The 13,706-nt window shown below is 37.5% G+C and overlaps 4 protein-coding genes and 2 pseudogenes across 6 annotated transcripts; all 6 read right to left on the minus strand.

Moving 5' to 3' along the window:
- Positions 1 to 615: 615 nt before the first annotated feature.
- Positions 616 to 3,855, minus strand: LOC149155496 (adenosine kinase 1-like). Its single transcript, XM_089444438.1, has 7 exons — positions 3,801 to 3,855; positions 3,604 to 3,701; positions 3,418 to 3,488; positions 3,153 to 3,219; positions 2,945 to 3,067; positions 889 to 949; positions 616 to 788 (listed from the first exon to the last, which is right to left on the minus strand). The coding sequence occupies exons 1-7, from the start codon at positions 3,853 to 3,855 to the stop codon at positions 616 to 618; spliced, it is 648 nt and encodes a 215-aa protein (XP_089300564.1).
- Positions 3,856 to 4,082: 227 nt separating this feature from the next.
- LOC149155497 (adenosine kinase 1-like) lies at positions 4,083 to 4,499 on the minus strand. Its single transcript, XM_089440535.1, has 2 exons — positions 4,405 to 4,499; positions 4,083 to 4,319 (listed from the first exon to the last, which is right to left on the minus strand). Exons 1-2 carry the CDS (start codon positions 4,465 to 4,467, stop codon positions 4,158 to 4,160), a joined length of 225 nt encoding a protein of 74 aa, XP_089296661.1. The 5' UTR covers positions 4,468 to 4,499; the 3' UTR covers positions 4,083 to 4,157.
- A 136-nt stretch (positions 4,500 to 4,635) lies between these two features.
- Positions 4,636 to 5,551, minus strand: LOC149155498 (guanosine deaminase pseudogene; annotated as a pseudogene). Its single transcript, XR_016263364.1, has 3 exons — positions 5,422 to 5,551; positions 5,089 to 5,148; positions 4,636 to 4,766 (listed from the first exon to the last, which is right to left on the minus strand). The product of XR_016263364.1 is annotated as a guanosine deaminase pseudogene (transcript).
- A 558-nt stretch (positions 5,552 to 6,109) lies between these two features.
- LOC149155499 (uncharacterized) lies at positions 6,110 to 6,993 on the minus strand. The gene is made up of 2 exons (XM_089444439.1): positions 6,485 to 6,993; positions 6,110 to 6,374 (listed from the first exon to the last, which is right to left on the minus strand). The coding sequence occupies exons 1-2, from the start codon at positions 6,991 to 6,993 to the stop codon at positions 6,110 to 6,112; spliced, it is 774 nt and encodes a 257-aa protein (XP_089300565.1).
- Positions 6,994 to 7,722: 729 nt separating this feature from the next.
- LOC149155500 (adenosine kinase 1-like) lies at positions 7,723 to 10,949 on the minus strand. The gene is made up of 7 exons (XM_089444440.1): positions 10,895 to 10,949; positions 10,698 to 10,795; positions 10,512 to 10,582; positions 10,247 to 10,313; positions 10,039 to 10,161; positions 7,987 to 8,047; positions 7,723 to 7,886 (listed from the first exon to the last, which is right to left on the minus strand). The coding sequence occupies exons 1-7, from the start codon at positions 10,947 to 10,949 to the stop codon at positions 7,723 to 7,725; spliced, it is 639 nt and encodes a 212-aa protein (XP_089300566.1).
- A 143-nt stretch (positions 10,950 to 11,092) lies between these two features.
- On the minus strand, positions 11,093 to 12,113 carry LOC149155501 (guanosine deaminase pseudogene; annotated as a pseudogene). Its single transcript, XR_016263365.1, has 3 exons — positions 11,987 to 12,113; positions 11,653 to 11,712; positions 11,093 to 11,331 (listed from the first exon to the last, which is right to left on the minus strand). The product of XR_016263365.1 is annotated as a guanosine deaminase pseudogene (transcript).
- Positions 12,114 to 13,706: the final 1,593 nt, after the last annotated feature.

Below are 13,706 nucleotides of genomic sequence, written 5' to 3' on the forward strand. Positions count from 1 at the left end.
TAACAATGGTTTGGCAAATCAATAGCGATATCATAATTGCTTTTCCTTCCACATACATACAATTGCTCCAAAGGGGAGTGCAAAAGAAATCTCCTATAAAAATTGACCTATATATCTAAAAACAAGATCTTAGCCATGAGGAAAAAGAATAGAAAGGTCTGAGGACCATAAAGGCACAACCATGAGGATATCATAGCCTACTGGTGCTGTCTGATGAATGAATCGTGAAGGGGGAAAGCTATGGTCCGTGACAACTGCTTTCTTTCACACAACTACCGAAGGGAGAAGAGAAGCAAACAGGACATCTAGAATAAGGCTGCAAAGAAGAACTCAGATCAGCTCTGTGTATTAAGACAACAACAAAATCTTACCACCAAAACCTGCTAATAGAGACTTTTGATATCTCAAATCCCGATAGCAGACTAAACATGGGTCCTCGTCCAGGAATAACTGAGATCAGTTGTGTACTTAATGGAAATTGGTAAGGGCCCCAGGCCTGTTGGTTTCCCTATTGATTTCTACCAAAAACTGTGGCACATTATTAGTAGGGACCTTTTAGCAGCTGCTGACTAAACATGGGTCCTCGTCCAGGAAGAACTGAGATCAGTTGTGTACTCAATGGAAATTGGTAAGGGCCCCAGGCCTGTTGGTTTCCCTATTGATTTCTACCAAAAACTGTGGCACATTATTAGCAGGGACATTTGCCGCACAATTTCCACATTCGACACATTCCTTAACAGATTTACCTAGAACCAATTGAGCTAAAAAGCCTCCTACAAATGCATCCCCTGCCAAAACAACATTGAAAGGGAAGAGAATTCAGTATTTTCTTGTCTACACCTATGTTTTGTAAACATTTAAGCATTAGACAAAAGATTATATCCAAACCTACTCCATTTGGATGAACAATATTTTCCTTCGGAATCAAAATCACTGGAAACAACGTAACCTGAAATGATAACAAATATGATGATGTCAGCATTTATAAAAAAAAAAAAAGAGAGAGGACACTAAGATAACGTGAACCATTTGTTTCTTGAAAGAAGAGAAAAGCACTTGATGCAAAATTTGTCTACTCGATAATTCTCATTAAAAGTGCCATGAAACCGAACATTAACAAATTAACAGCTAATGCGCTCATTACAGACCAGCGGAGATATGTGGCAATTTAATTTTTAAACACCAGAAAGTCCCTTGGCAAATTACATGTGCATAGCTTCCTCCCTATCACGACTTGTGCCTCTCCTAATAAAAATCAATTATAACAAAATATGATACAAGAAGCGAAACAAGAGATTGGTATAAATTATGGTAAGAAATAAATTCCTTCCAATGATAAGAAAGAGTAGTGAGATATAAGATATACATGAAGCCAAATAGTAAGATATAAATTCCTTACAATGATAAAAAAAGTACACATCATTGGCACAATGGAACGACAGAGAGAAGAAAGAGCAGAAGACTGTTCTATGATTTACCAATGGGCAATGACAATTTTTATCACTCCTAATAAAAAAACAATAAACAGACACGACTGGTACATGAGAATAATAGAGTACAATTTTAATCTTGGTAAGATATAAATTACTTCCAATTATAAGAAAGAGTACATTCTTGGATATGATAGAACAGCAAAGAAAAAACAGACGAAGAATGGTACATTGCTAACAAGACAAAAATCCCTCACAAGGAGAAGAAAAAGTACATTATGTAATGTGCATAACTTCCTCTGTATCAAAACTTGTATCTCTCCTAATGAAATAAATACAACCAAAATTACATGCATGAAACAAAACAAAAGGGACTGGTCAGTCTAGAAAATGCAAAAGATTTAGTAAACATATACTCCATTCATGTTCAGAAGTATATTGGTCAGAAATTAAGATCACATAATTTACCTCCCACCCTTGCGCCTTTGCAAAAGTCCTTGCTTCAGTCTCATCTCCAAAAACATAATCCATGTACCTGAGGTAAAATTGCCAGATATCATGAAACATTTCAAACAGTATAATAAATATAAGTTATAACAGAGGGAATTCGGATATCATAGTAGAAAGAAGCCAAATCAACTTGGTATGAAAATAGAAATGTTTTAAGTTCTATCTGCGTAATCATCTGCTATCTAGATATCAGACTAAAACAATGCAAGGACGTAGGTCTTACGGAAAAGCTTTCTTCCATGCCTCAGTAAAACATTCACAGATATAAGGAGATGCAAGATTCATCATAAATATCTGCACGATATGAAATACAAGACCATTTGGCATGGACATTGTTAGTTTGCCAAATAACCAATAACACAATAACCCCTCTGCTTCCAGATACTAAAGTGATTACAATACACTTTACCTTCCCTTTCTGAGCTGCATGTTCAGCCACAAGTTGAATCGACTCAGGCGAGACTGCAAGGAAAAAGCCAGCAATATAAAAGAACTTGGCCTTCTCAACTGTACAACAAACAATAATTTCCTTTTAAACTTAGAGCTAAGTAAAGCCTAAGCATTGAGAAAATAACTTAAAAGAGAGCAAAAACTTCAGTACATTATCTAAAGCCCAGTTTTCGGGTGATTTCAAGTGTTCTGATTTGTAGATTGAACTCATATTATCCTTAATCATAAGGGAAGGAAATCTAGAACCATACACCAGAATGTATTTGGTTGAATATAGAAGGAATGTCCAAGAGTCCAAGACCACTGAAACTTTTAGCCTCTTCAAGTACAACAATGAGAAATTGAGAAATAATTACCAGGTGCAGATCCAGTAGTGGTTGCAAAACCTGGAAAGGTATATATTTTCGATCTTTTGTCTTTTGTTTATATTCCTGAGACCAGTACCATAGACCACTGAAACATTTAGCCTCTTCCAGTACAATATTCAAGAAAAATCTTCTCTTAATCTCAATGTCAGCTATAAACACAAAAGACAAAAGATCAAAAATAATTACCTTTCCAGCTTTTGCAACGACTACTTGATCTGCACCTTGTGTAATAACAGCTATCCTCTTGTGAGTTCCAGTTGCCTTTGGCAGTGCTGACATCTTTAGGGCTATTTCTTCAACATTGTCAGTCTAGAAAATGCAAAAGATTTAGTAAACATCTACTCCATTCAAGTTCAGAAGTATATTGGTCAGAAATTAAGATCACATAATTTACCTCCCACCCTTGCGCCTTTGCAAAAGTCCTTGCTTCAGTCTCATCTCCAAAAACATAATCCATATACCTGAGGTAAAATTGCCAAATATCATGAAACATTTCAAACAGTATAATAAATATAAGTTATAACAGAGGGAATTCGGATATCATAGAAGAAAGAAGCCAAATCAACTTGGTATGAAAATAGAAATGTTTTAAGTTCTATTTGCGTAATCATATGCTATCTAGATATCAGACTAAAACAATGCAAAGAAGTAGGTCTTACTGAAAAACTTTCTTCCATGCCTCAGTAAAACATTCACAGATATAAGGAGATGCAAGATTCATCATAAATATCTGCACGACATGAAATACAAGACCATTTGGCATGGACATTGTTAGTTTGCCAAATAACCAATAACACAATAACCCCTCTGATTCCAGATACTAAAGTGATTACAATACACTTTACCTTCCCTTTCTGAGCTGCATGTTCAGCCACAAGTTGAATCGACTCAGGCGAGACTGCAAGGAAAAAGCCAGCAATATAAAAGAACTTGGCCTTCTCAACTGTACAACAAACAATAATTTCCTTTTAAACTTAGAGCTAAGTAAAGCCTAAGCATTGAGAAAATAACTTAAAAGAGAGCAAAAGCTTCAGTACATTACCTAAAGCCCAGTTTTCGGGTGATTTCAAGTGTTCTGATTTGTAGATTGAACTCATATTATCCTTAATCATAAGGGAAGGAAATCTAGAACCATAGACCAGAATGTATTTGGTTGAATATAGAAGGAATGTCCAAGAGTCCAAGACCACTGAAACTTTTAGCCTCTTCCAGTACAATAATGAGAAATTGAGAAATAATTACCAGGTGCAGATCCAGTAGTGGTTGCAAAAGCTGGAAAGGTATATATTTTCGATCTTTTGTCTTTTGTTTATATTCCTGAGACCAGTACCATAGACCACTGAAACTTTTAGCCTCTTCCAGTACAATATTCAAGAAAAATCTTCTCTTAATCTCAATGTCAGCTATAAACAAAAGACAAAAGATCAAAAATAATTACCTTTCCAGCTTTTGCAACGACTACTTGATCTGCACCTTGTGTAATAACAGCTATCATCTTGTGAGTTCCAGTTGCCTTTGGCAGTGCTGACATCTTTAGGGCTATTTCTTCAACATTGTCAGTCTAGAAAATGCAAAAGATTTAGTAAACATCTACTCCATTCAAGTTCAGAAGTATATTGGTCAGAAATTAAGATCACATAATTTACCTCCCACCCTTGCGCCTTTGCAAAAGTCCTTGCTTCAGTCTCATCTCCAAAAACATAATCCATATACCTGAGGTAAAATTGCCAAATATCATGAAACATTTCAAATAGTATAATAAATATAAGTTATAACAGAGGGAATTCGGATATCATAGAAGAAAGAAGCGAAATCAACTTGGTATGAAAATAGAAATGTTTTAAGTTCTATCTGCGTAATCATCTGCTATCTAGATATCAGACTAAAACAATAACCTCATCATTACGAACCACGATCGCACCAAAAGGCCCACCATGGCCACAATTAACTGCATTGTGTGCTTCTTCAACAGCCTTGGTCAAGAATTTCATATCTCTGTCTTGAACAGCTGAGCAACAACAACGAAAAACAGGAAATTCAGGAAGCAGATACGAGACTCATTTGAAGAGCTGCTAAAAAATTTGTCCACTTGAAAAGCTGCTAAATAATTTTCCCCATCCATGCCTCGTGCCTTTTTCTATTGTGGATTAGATTTCAAATCACAGAATTCATCTTTGAAAAACAAAAAATTGTCTAAAAATCCGTAAAAGAACATCACTCTGCAAATTATATGCAGATTTCTGCACTGATCTTCATGATCCCAAATAGAACAAATCCATTGAAAAGTAGCATAAAATATTGTTATCAAGCATAACCTAGCAAAATCTGACCTTCATGATGACCTGTATATGCCGATGCTGCAGAAATGGTCCCATCCTTGGATTCTACAACTGCATCAGAAAACATGTGATAAATTGTCATAACAAGGTCCTCCTATTTCCTCATTTCTTGTATTGAAACACACTATTTTCAGTTTAAAGAATGGGTATTTGCATATTATATGTGTTTTGGTTTGTACGTATATCTCGTCTAATAAGGCACTGATGGGTGTGTGCACACATGCCCATCACATAAACAAGCTCGAAAACCAGAAACGAAAAATTATGTCGGAATAAATTAACTTTCAGCGAAATAAGAAGGCAAGAACCAGAATGCTTGCTTACCATTGGCTTCTTCCATATCAATGATCCAGGTGACCAAGAAATCCAATTGAACTATAGATTCCAGACAAAATAAAAACTGGGTCGCTAGATTATCAATGCAGGAAGCCCAAAAAGCTATACTGCAACAACGCTTTAGTCTTCCACATTTACCCAAATTTGCACACTCACAGACACCCAAAACAGTTTGATGCCCCCACAACTTGCACTCGCATTCATTATAGACATATTAGCCGTCTTCTCTACCTACCCCAATTGGCAAAATTGCGTTCAGAAACACTAAGGATAATGCATAGTAAAAAATAGGATTGTAATGGGTCCATCGGATCCCAGTTTCAGATACGACCCACTGAAAATAAAATGGAAAAGCTCCCGAAAACAAGTGTCCCACTAATAAAACTTATATGAAATATGAGAATGGGATCAGAGAATCTTACCTCCCAAAATCAACAGAGGGACCTGAAACACGAATTGAATTGATGGTCTAATACGGATTGAGTCTGTCATGCATAAAAAGTTCGCATGGAATTAAAGCGACTCGCAAGGAGGATAGTAGAAGATGAGAAGAAGATTGGAACTTTTTTCCTTGTACGATACGTCTTGTCCTGTCCTCACCTCTCAGCTGCTCCTATATAGTGGGTATGGAACCCCAACGACCATCACCGACCAAGGGTGACCACCTCTTTTTCCCTTAGTAGTAAACAACGGGTGCGCCCAATTCCAATCGCAATTCCAAGGCCTGCACCGCTTCTGCTGCATGAAGCCCATGGAGATCTAACTTCCAAATGTCCTTATGTTTTTCATTTCTAATTTGAAGAATATCTGCAGCTGCCTTAGCATTTAGTTTATCTGCAGCCAAATGTTCCTCTTTTGATTTTAGAGAAATATTCCTAGCAGTGCTGTGATCACCTCGCAAATAAGCTCTTTCAGCTTCCCTTGAATGTCGATTTGCAGCCCTGCTTGAAAACAAGCGATGATAATATATGTTCATGCCTTCCCAATTATCAGTAATGATCACCTTAAAAAAATTCAATGGACTTCATGGAAATAGGCTGGAAAAATATACCTGAGCATCCACAATGCTTCCTTTGGATGTTTCTTATCTACATCATCTTCCTCCCATTCTGGATGAGGAGGAGTAGTTGGCATGTGTCCTCTTGAAACTGTCACATGTAAATTTTCAAAACCCAAGGACTCAGGCAATAGAGGGCCACTTCCTTCAGAACTCTGATCAGGTAGAGAATGCTCAACAGCTTCAGATGCATCAGAGGGATCTGAATTCTCCGGCAACGTCATCACAGCCATAGACTCCAGGGAAGCAAAGGCTTGTTCAAGCTCATAATTAAAAGCCACTAAAACATCCTCTATCAGGCTCTCATCAACCCAACCACACAAGGCCTTCAGTTTCTCTACTGCAACCTTTTTCTGATTTGCATCATCTATCACGCCCTGCAGCATAACAGTGCTAGCCAGGGTTGTATTAGGATAAGGATCAATAAATTTCTCTGGCCTAACAACAACTTTTTCTATTAATTGAGAAAATTTCAAGCCCAATGCAGTTTGCCATGCAGACATACACTTAAATCGCTACTGGGCTTATGATATTTACTAATTCAAAGTAAACTGGTATACAAGAGAATGTACCAAGCTAAACCACAGGTTACACATCTTCAGACTTGAAAAAGTACATAACAATGGTTTGGCAAATCAATAGCGATATCATAATTGCTTTTCCTTCCACATACATACAATTGCTCCAAAGGGGAGTGCAAAAGAAATCTCCTATAAAAATTGACCTATATATCTAAAGACAAGATCTTAGCCATGAGGAAAAAGAATAGAAAGGTCTGAGGACCATAAAGGCACAGCCATGAGGATATCATAGCCTACTGGTGCTGTCTGATGAATGAATCGTGAAGGGGGAAAGCTCTGGTCTGTGACAACTGCTTTCTTTCACACAACTACCGAAGGGAGAAGAGAAGCAAACAAGACATCTAGAATAAGGCTGGAAAGAAGAACTCAGATCAGCTCTGTGTATTAAGACAGCAACAAAATCTTACCACCAAAACCTGCTAACAGAGCCTTTTGATATCTCAAATCCCGATAGCAGACTAAACATGGGTCCTCGTCCAGGAAGAACTGAGATCAGTTGTGTACTCAATGGAAATTGGTAAGGGCCCCAGGCCTGTTGGTTTCCCTATTGATTTCTACCAAAAACTGTGGCACATTATTAGTAGGGACCTTTTAGCAGCTGCTGACTAAACATGGGTCCTCGTCCAGGAAGAACTGAGGTCAGTTGTGTACTCAATGGAAATTGGTAAGGGCCCCAGGCCTGTTGGTTTCCCTATTGATTTCTACCAAAAACTGTGGCACATTATTAGCAGGGACATTTGCCGCACAATTTCCACATTCCTTAACAGATTTACCTAGCACCAATTGAGCTAAAAAGCCTCCTACAAATGCATCCCCTGCCAAAACAACAATGAAAGGGAAGAGAATTCAGTATTTTCTTGTCTACACCTATGTTTTGTAAACATTTAAGCATTAGACAAAAGAATATATCCAAACCTGCTCCATTTGGATGAACAATATTTTCCTTCGGAATCAAAATCACTGGAAACAACGTAACCTGAAATGATAACAAATATGATGATCTCAGCATTTATAAAAAAAAAAAAAGAGGACACTAAGATAACGTGAACCATTTGTTTCTTGAAAGAAGAGAAAAGCACTTGATGCAAAATTTGTCTACTCGATAATTCTCATTAAAAGTGCCATGAAACCAAACATTAACAAATTAACAGCTAATACGCTCATTACAGACCAGCGGAGATATGTGGCAATTTAATTTTTAAACACCAGAAAGTCCCTTGGCAAATTACATGTGCATAGCTTCCTCCCTATCACGACTTGTGCCTCTCCTAATAAAAATCAATTATAACAAAATATGATACAAGAAGCGAAACAAGAGATTGGTATAAATTATGGTAAGAAATAAATTCCTTCCAATGATAAGAAAGAGTAGTGAGATATAAGATATACATGAAGCCAAATAGTAAGATATAAATTCCTTACAATGATAAAAAAAGTACACATCATTGGCACAATGGAACAACAGAGAGAAGAAAGAGCAGAAGACTGTTCTATGATTTACCAATGGGCAATGACAATTTTTATCACTCCTAATAAAAAAACAATAAACAGACGCGACTGGTACATGAGAATAATAGAGTACAATTTTAATCTTGGTAAGATATAAATTACTTCCAATTATAAGAAAGAGTACATTCTTGGATATGATAGAACAACAAAGAAAAAACAGACGAAGAATGGTACATTGCTAACAAGACAAAAATCCCTCACAAGGAGAAGAAAAAGTACATTATGTAATGTGCATAACTTCCTCTGTATCAAAACTTGTATCTCTCCTAATGAAATAAATACAACCAAAATTACATGCATGAAACAAAACAAAAGGGACTGGTCAGTCTAGAAAATGCAAAAGATTTAGTAAACATCTACTCCATTCATGTTCAGAAGTATATTGGTCAGAAATTAAGATCACATAATTTACCTCCCACCCTTGCGCCTTTGCAAAAGTCCTTGCTTCAGTCTCATCTCCAAAAACATAATCCATGTACCTGAGGTAAAATTGCCAGATATCATGAAACATTTCAAACAGTATAATAAATATAAGTTATAACAGAGGGAATTCAGATATCATAGAAGAAAGAAGCCAAATCAACTTGGTATGAAAATAGAAATGTTTTAAGTTCTATCTGCGTAATCATCTGCTATCTAGATATCAGACTAAAACAATGCAAGGACGTAGGTCTTACGGAAAAGCTTTCTTCCATGCCTCAGTAAAACATTCACAGATATAAGGAGATGCAAGATTCATCATAAATATCTGCACGACATGAAATACAAGACCATTTGGCATGGACATTGTTAGTTTGCCAAATAACCAATAACACAATAACCCCTCTGCTTCCAGATACTAAAGTGATTATAATACACTTTACCTTCCCTTTCTGAGCTGCATGTTCAGCCACAAGTTGAATCGACTCAGGCGAGACTGCAAGGAAAAAGCCAGCAATATAAAAGAACTTGGCCTTCTCAACTGTACAACAAACAATAATTTCCTTTTAAACTTAGAGCTAAGTAAAGCCTAAGCATTGAGAAAATAACTTAAAAGAGAGCAAAAACTTCAGTACATTACCTAAAGCCCAGTTTTCGGGTGATTTTAAGTGTTCTGATTTGTAGATTGAACTCATATTATCCTTAATCATAAGGGAAGGAAATCTAGAACCATAGACCAGAATTTATTTGGTTGAATATAGAAGGAATGTCCAAGAGTCCAAGACCACTGAAACTTTTAGCCTCTTCAAGTACAATAATGAGAAATTGAGAAATAATTACCAGGTGCAGATCCAGTAGTGGTTGCAAAAGCTGGAAAGGTATATATTTTCGATCTTTTGTCTTTTGTTTATATTCCTGAGACCAGTACCATAGACCACTGAAACATTTAGCCTCTTCCAGTACAATATTCAAGAAAAATCTTCTCTTAATCTCAATGTCAGCTATAAACACAAAAGACAAAAGATCAAAAATAATTACCTTTCCAGCTTTTGCAACGACTACTTGATCTGCACCTTGTGTAATAACAACTATCCTCTTGTGAGTTCCAGTTGCCTTTGGCAGTGCTGACATCTTTAGGGCTATTTCTTCAACATTGTCAGTCTAGAAAATGCAAAAGATTTAGTAAACATCTACTCCATTCAAGTTCAGAAGTATATTGGTCAGAAATTAAGATCACATAATTTACCTCCCACCCTTGCGCCTTTGCAAAAGTCCTTGCTTCAGTCTCATCTCCAAAAACATAATCCATATACCTGAGGTAAAATTGCCAAATATCATGAAACATTTCAAACAGTATAATAAATATAAGTTATAACAGAGGGAATTCGGATATCATAGAAGAAAGAAGCCAAATCAACTTGGTATGAAAATAGAAATGTTTTAAGTTCTATCTGCGTAATCATCTGCTATCTAGATATCAGACTAAAACAATGCAAAGAAGTAGGTCTTACGGAAAAACTTTCTTCCATGCCTCAGTAAAACATTCACAGATATAAGGAGATGCAAGATTCATCATAAATATCTGCACGACATGAAATACAAGACCATTTGGCATGGACATTGTTAGTTTGCCAAATAACCAATAACACAATAACCCCTCTGATTCCAGATACTAAAGTGATTACAATACACTTTACCTTCCCTTTCTGAGCTGCATGTTCAGCCACAAGTTGAATCGACTCAGGCGAGACTGCAAGGAAAAAGCCAGCAATATAAAAGAACTTGGCCTTCTCAACTGTACAACAAACAATAATTTCCTTTTAAACTTAGAGCTAAGTAAAGCATAAGCATTGAGAAAATAACTTAAAAGAGAGCAAAAGCTTCAGTACATTACCTAAAGCCCAGTTTTCGGGTGATTTCAAGTGTTCTGATTTGTAGATTGAACTCATATTATCCTTAATCATAAGGGAAGGAAATCTAGAACCATAGACCAGAATGTATTTGGTTGAATATAGAAGGAATGTCCAAGAGTCCAAGACCACTGAAACTTTTAGCCTCTTCCAGTACAATAATGAGAAATTGAGAAACCTCTTCATGAAGACTGAGACTGCGGGGATGTCCTAGAAGAGGAGACGCTGCCCCAATATTTTTCCGAAACCTCTGCATGTGCAGTGGGATCCATGTTCTTGAGAACCATGTTGTGACAACTCGCAATAACCTCATCATTACGAACCACGATCGCACCAAAAGGCCCACCATGGCCACAATTAACTGCATTGTGTGCTTCTTCAACAGCCTTGGTCAAGAATTTCATATCTCTGTCTTGAACAGCTGAGCAACAACAACGAAAAACAGGAAATTCATGAAGCAGATACAAGACTCATTTGAGGAGCTGCTAAAAAAATTGTCCACTTGAAAGCTGCTAAACAATTTTCCCCATCCATGCCTCATGGCTTTTTCTATTGTGGATTAGATTTCAAATCGCAGAATTCATCTTTGAAAAACAAAAGTTTGTCCAAAAATCCGTAAAAGAACATCACTCTGCATATTATATGCAGATTTCTGCATCGATCTTCATGATCCCAAATAGAACAAATCCATTGAAAAGTAGCATAAAATATTGTTATCAAGCATAACCTAGCAAAATCTAACCTTCATGATGACCTGTATATGCCGATGCTGCAGAGATGGTCCCATCCTTGGATTCTACAACTGCATCAGAAAACATGTGATAAATTGTCATAACAAGGTCCTCCTATTTCCTCATTTCTTGTATTGAAACACACTGTTTTCAGTTTAAAGAATGGGTATTTGCATATTATATGTGTTTGGGGTTTGTATGTATATCTCGTCTAATAAGGCACTGATGGGTGTGTGCACACATGCCCATCACATAAACAAGCTCGAAAACCAGAAACGAAAAATTATGTCGGAATAAATTAACTTTCAGCTAAATAAAATGGCAAGAACCAGAATGCTTGCTTACCATTGGCTTCTTCCATATCAATGATCCAGGTGACCAAGAAATCAAATTGAACTATAGATTCCAGAAAAAATAAAAACTGGGTCGCTAGATTATCAATGCAGGAAGCCCAAAAAGCTATATTGCAACAACGCTTTAGTCTTCCACATTTACCCAAATTTGCACACTCACAGACACCCAAAACAGTTTGATGCCCCCACAACTTGCACTCGCATTCCTTATAGATGTATTAGCCGTCTTCTCTACCTACCCCAATTGGCAAAATAGCGTTCAGAAACACAGAGGATAATGCATAGTAAAAAATAGGATTGTAAATGGGTCCATGGGATCCCAGATTCAGATACGACCCACTGAAAATAAAATGGAAAAGCTCCTGAAAACAAGTGTCCCACTAATAAAACTTATATGAAATATGAGAATGGGATCAGAGAATCTTACCTCCCAAAATCAATAGAGGGACCTGAAACACGAATTGAATTGATGGTCTAATACGGACTGAGTCTGTCATGTATAAAAAGTTCGCGTGGAATGAAAGCGACTCGTAAGGAGGACAGTACAAGATGAGAAGAAGATTGGAACTTTTTTCCTTCTACGATATGTCTTGTCCTGTCCTCGCCTCTCAGCTGCTCCTATATAGTGGGTATGGAACCCCAACGACCATCACCGACCAAGGGTGACCACCTCTTTTTCCCTTAGTAAACAACGGGTGCGCCCAATTCCAATCGCAATTCCAAGGCCTGCACCGCTTCTGCTGCATGAAGCCCATGGAGATCTAACTTCCAAATGTCCTTATGTTTTTCATTTCTAATTTGAAGAATTTCTGCAGCTGCCTTAGCATTTAGTTTATCTGCAGCCAAATGTTCCTCTGTCACGCCCTGCAGCATAACAGTGCTAGCCAGGGTTGTATTAGGATAAGGATCAATAAATTTCTCTGGCCTAACATCAACCTTTTCTATTAATTGAGAAAATCCTTTCCAGGGTTTGCCTCTAGAATTTGGAGACATAAAGGAAATATTTTAGTGCCGCACCAGAGCCAAGACATCATTCTATCTTTCAGATAATTCTTGTCCATAACAGAACCCTGACTTGGCTTTCTCTGCAGATGATTAGAAGAGGACGAGTTTGGAGGAAAAGGTGGGAAAGGGTCCATGTCAGCCTTAGGAACCCCACCTCGCTGTTGGGCATCAAAGGAAGCCCATCCTGGAACCTTAAACCTTTGCCGCGGTGGTCGGATGGACCTCTTGGGAGCACCACTGGTGCCCATCATGGAGCACTTACCTGCCGAGAAAAGTATTGTTGGGTTTGTATAAGGAGATCATGGGATCAAAACCCTTTGGGTTTCCGTTCAAAGCAAGATTAAAAAGGGGGGTCTACCATTTAGTCCTTCGGCTAAAGATAAAGGGAAACAGATCATTCATTAATGAGGATCTTATGCACAGAATTTCAATGCCGTGGCTGGCTAAAGAACTCTCAAAGCCACCCGTCTGTACTTCCAGAGCTCCCGATACCACGCACAGGATTTCAGAAAAACAGAGTCGCTACATTGCTGTTGTCGATTTTGCTTTTGTCTGAAGGATTTGATGTACAAAGATCAAGAAAATGCGTTGAACTTGCATTGAGAATTGGACTGAGGATCCATTAACAAAGCGCGTGAGCTTTGAGAAATTTTGACCCCCTCAAGAATTGCAGGCTGAGAACAGACCTCTAAACCCTATCGAATGCA

This window comes from Pinus tabuliformis, chromosome 9 (genome assembly GCF_031772625.1).
Source record: "Pinus tabuliformis cultivar Carrire ecotype Pingquan chromosome 9, CPIR1, whole genome shotgun sequence".
Lineage (NCBI taxonomy): Eukaryota > Viridiplantae > Streptophyta > Pinopsida > Pinales > Pinaceae > Pinus > Pinus tabuliformis.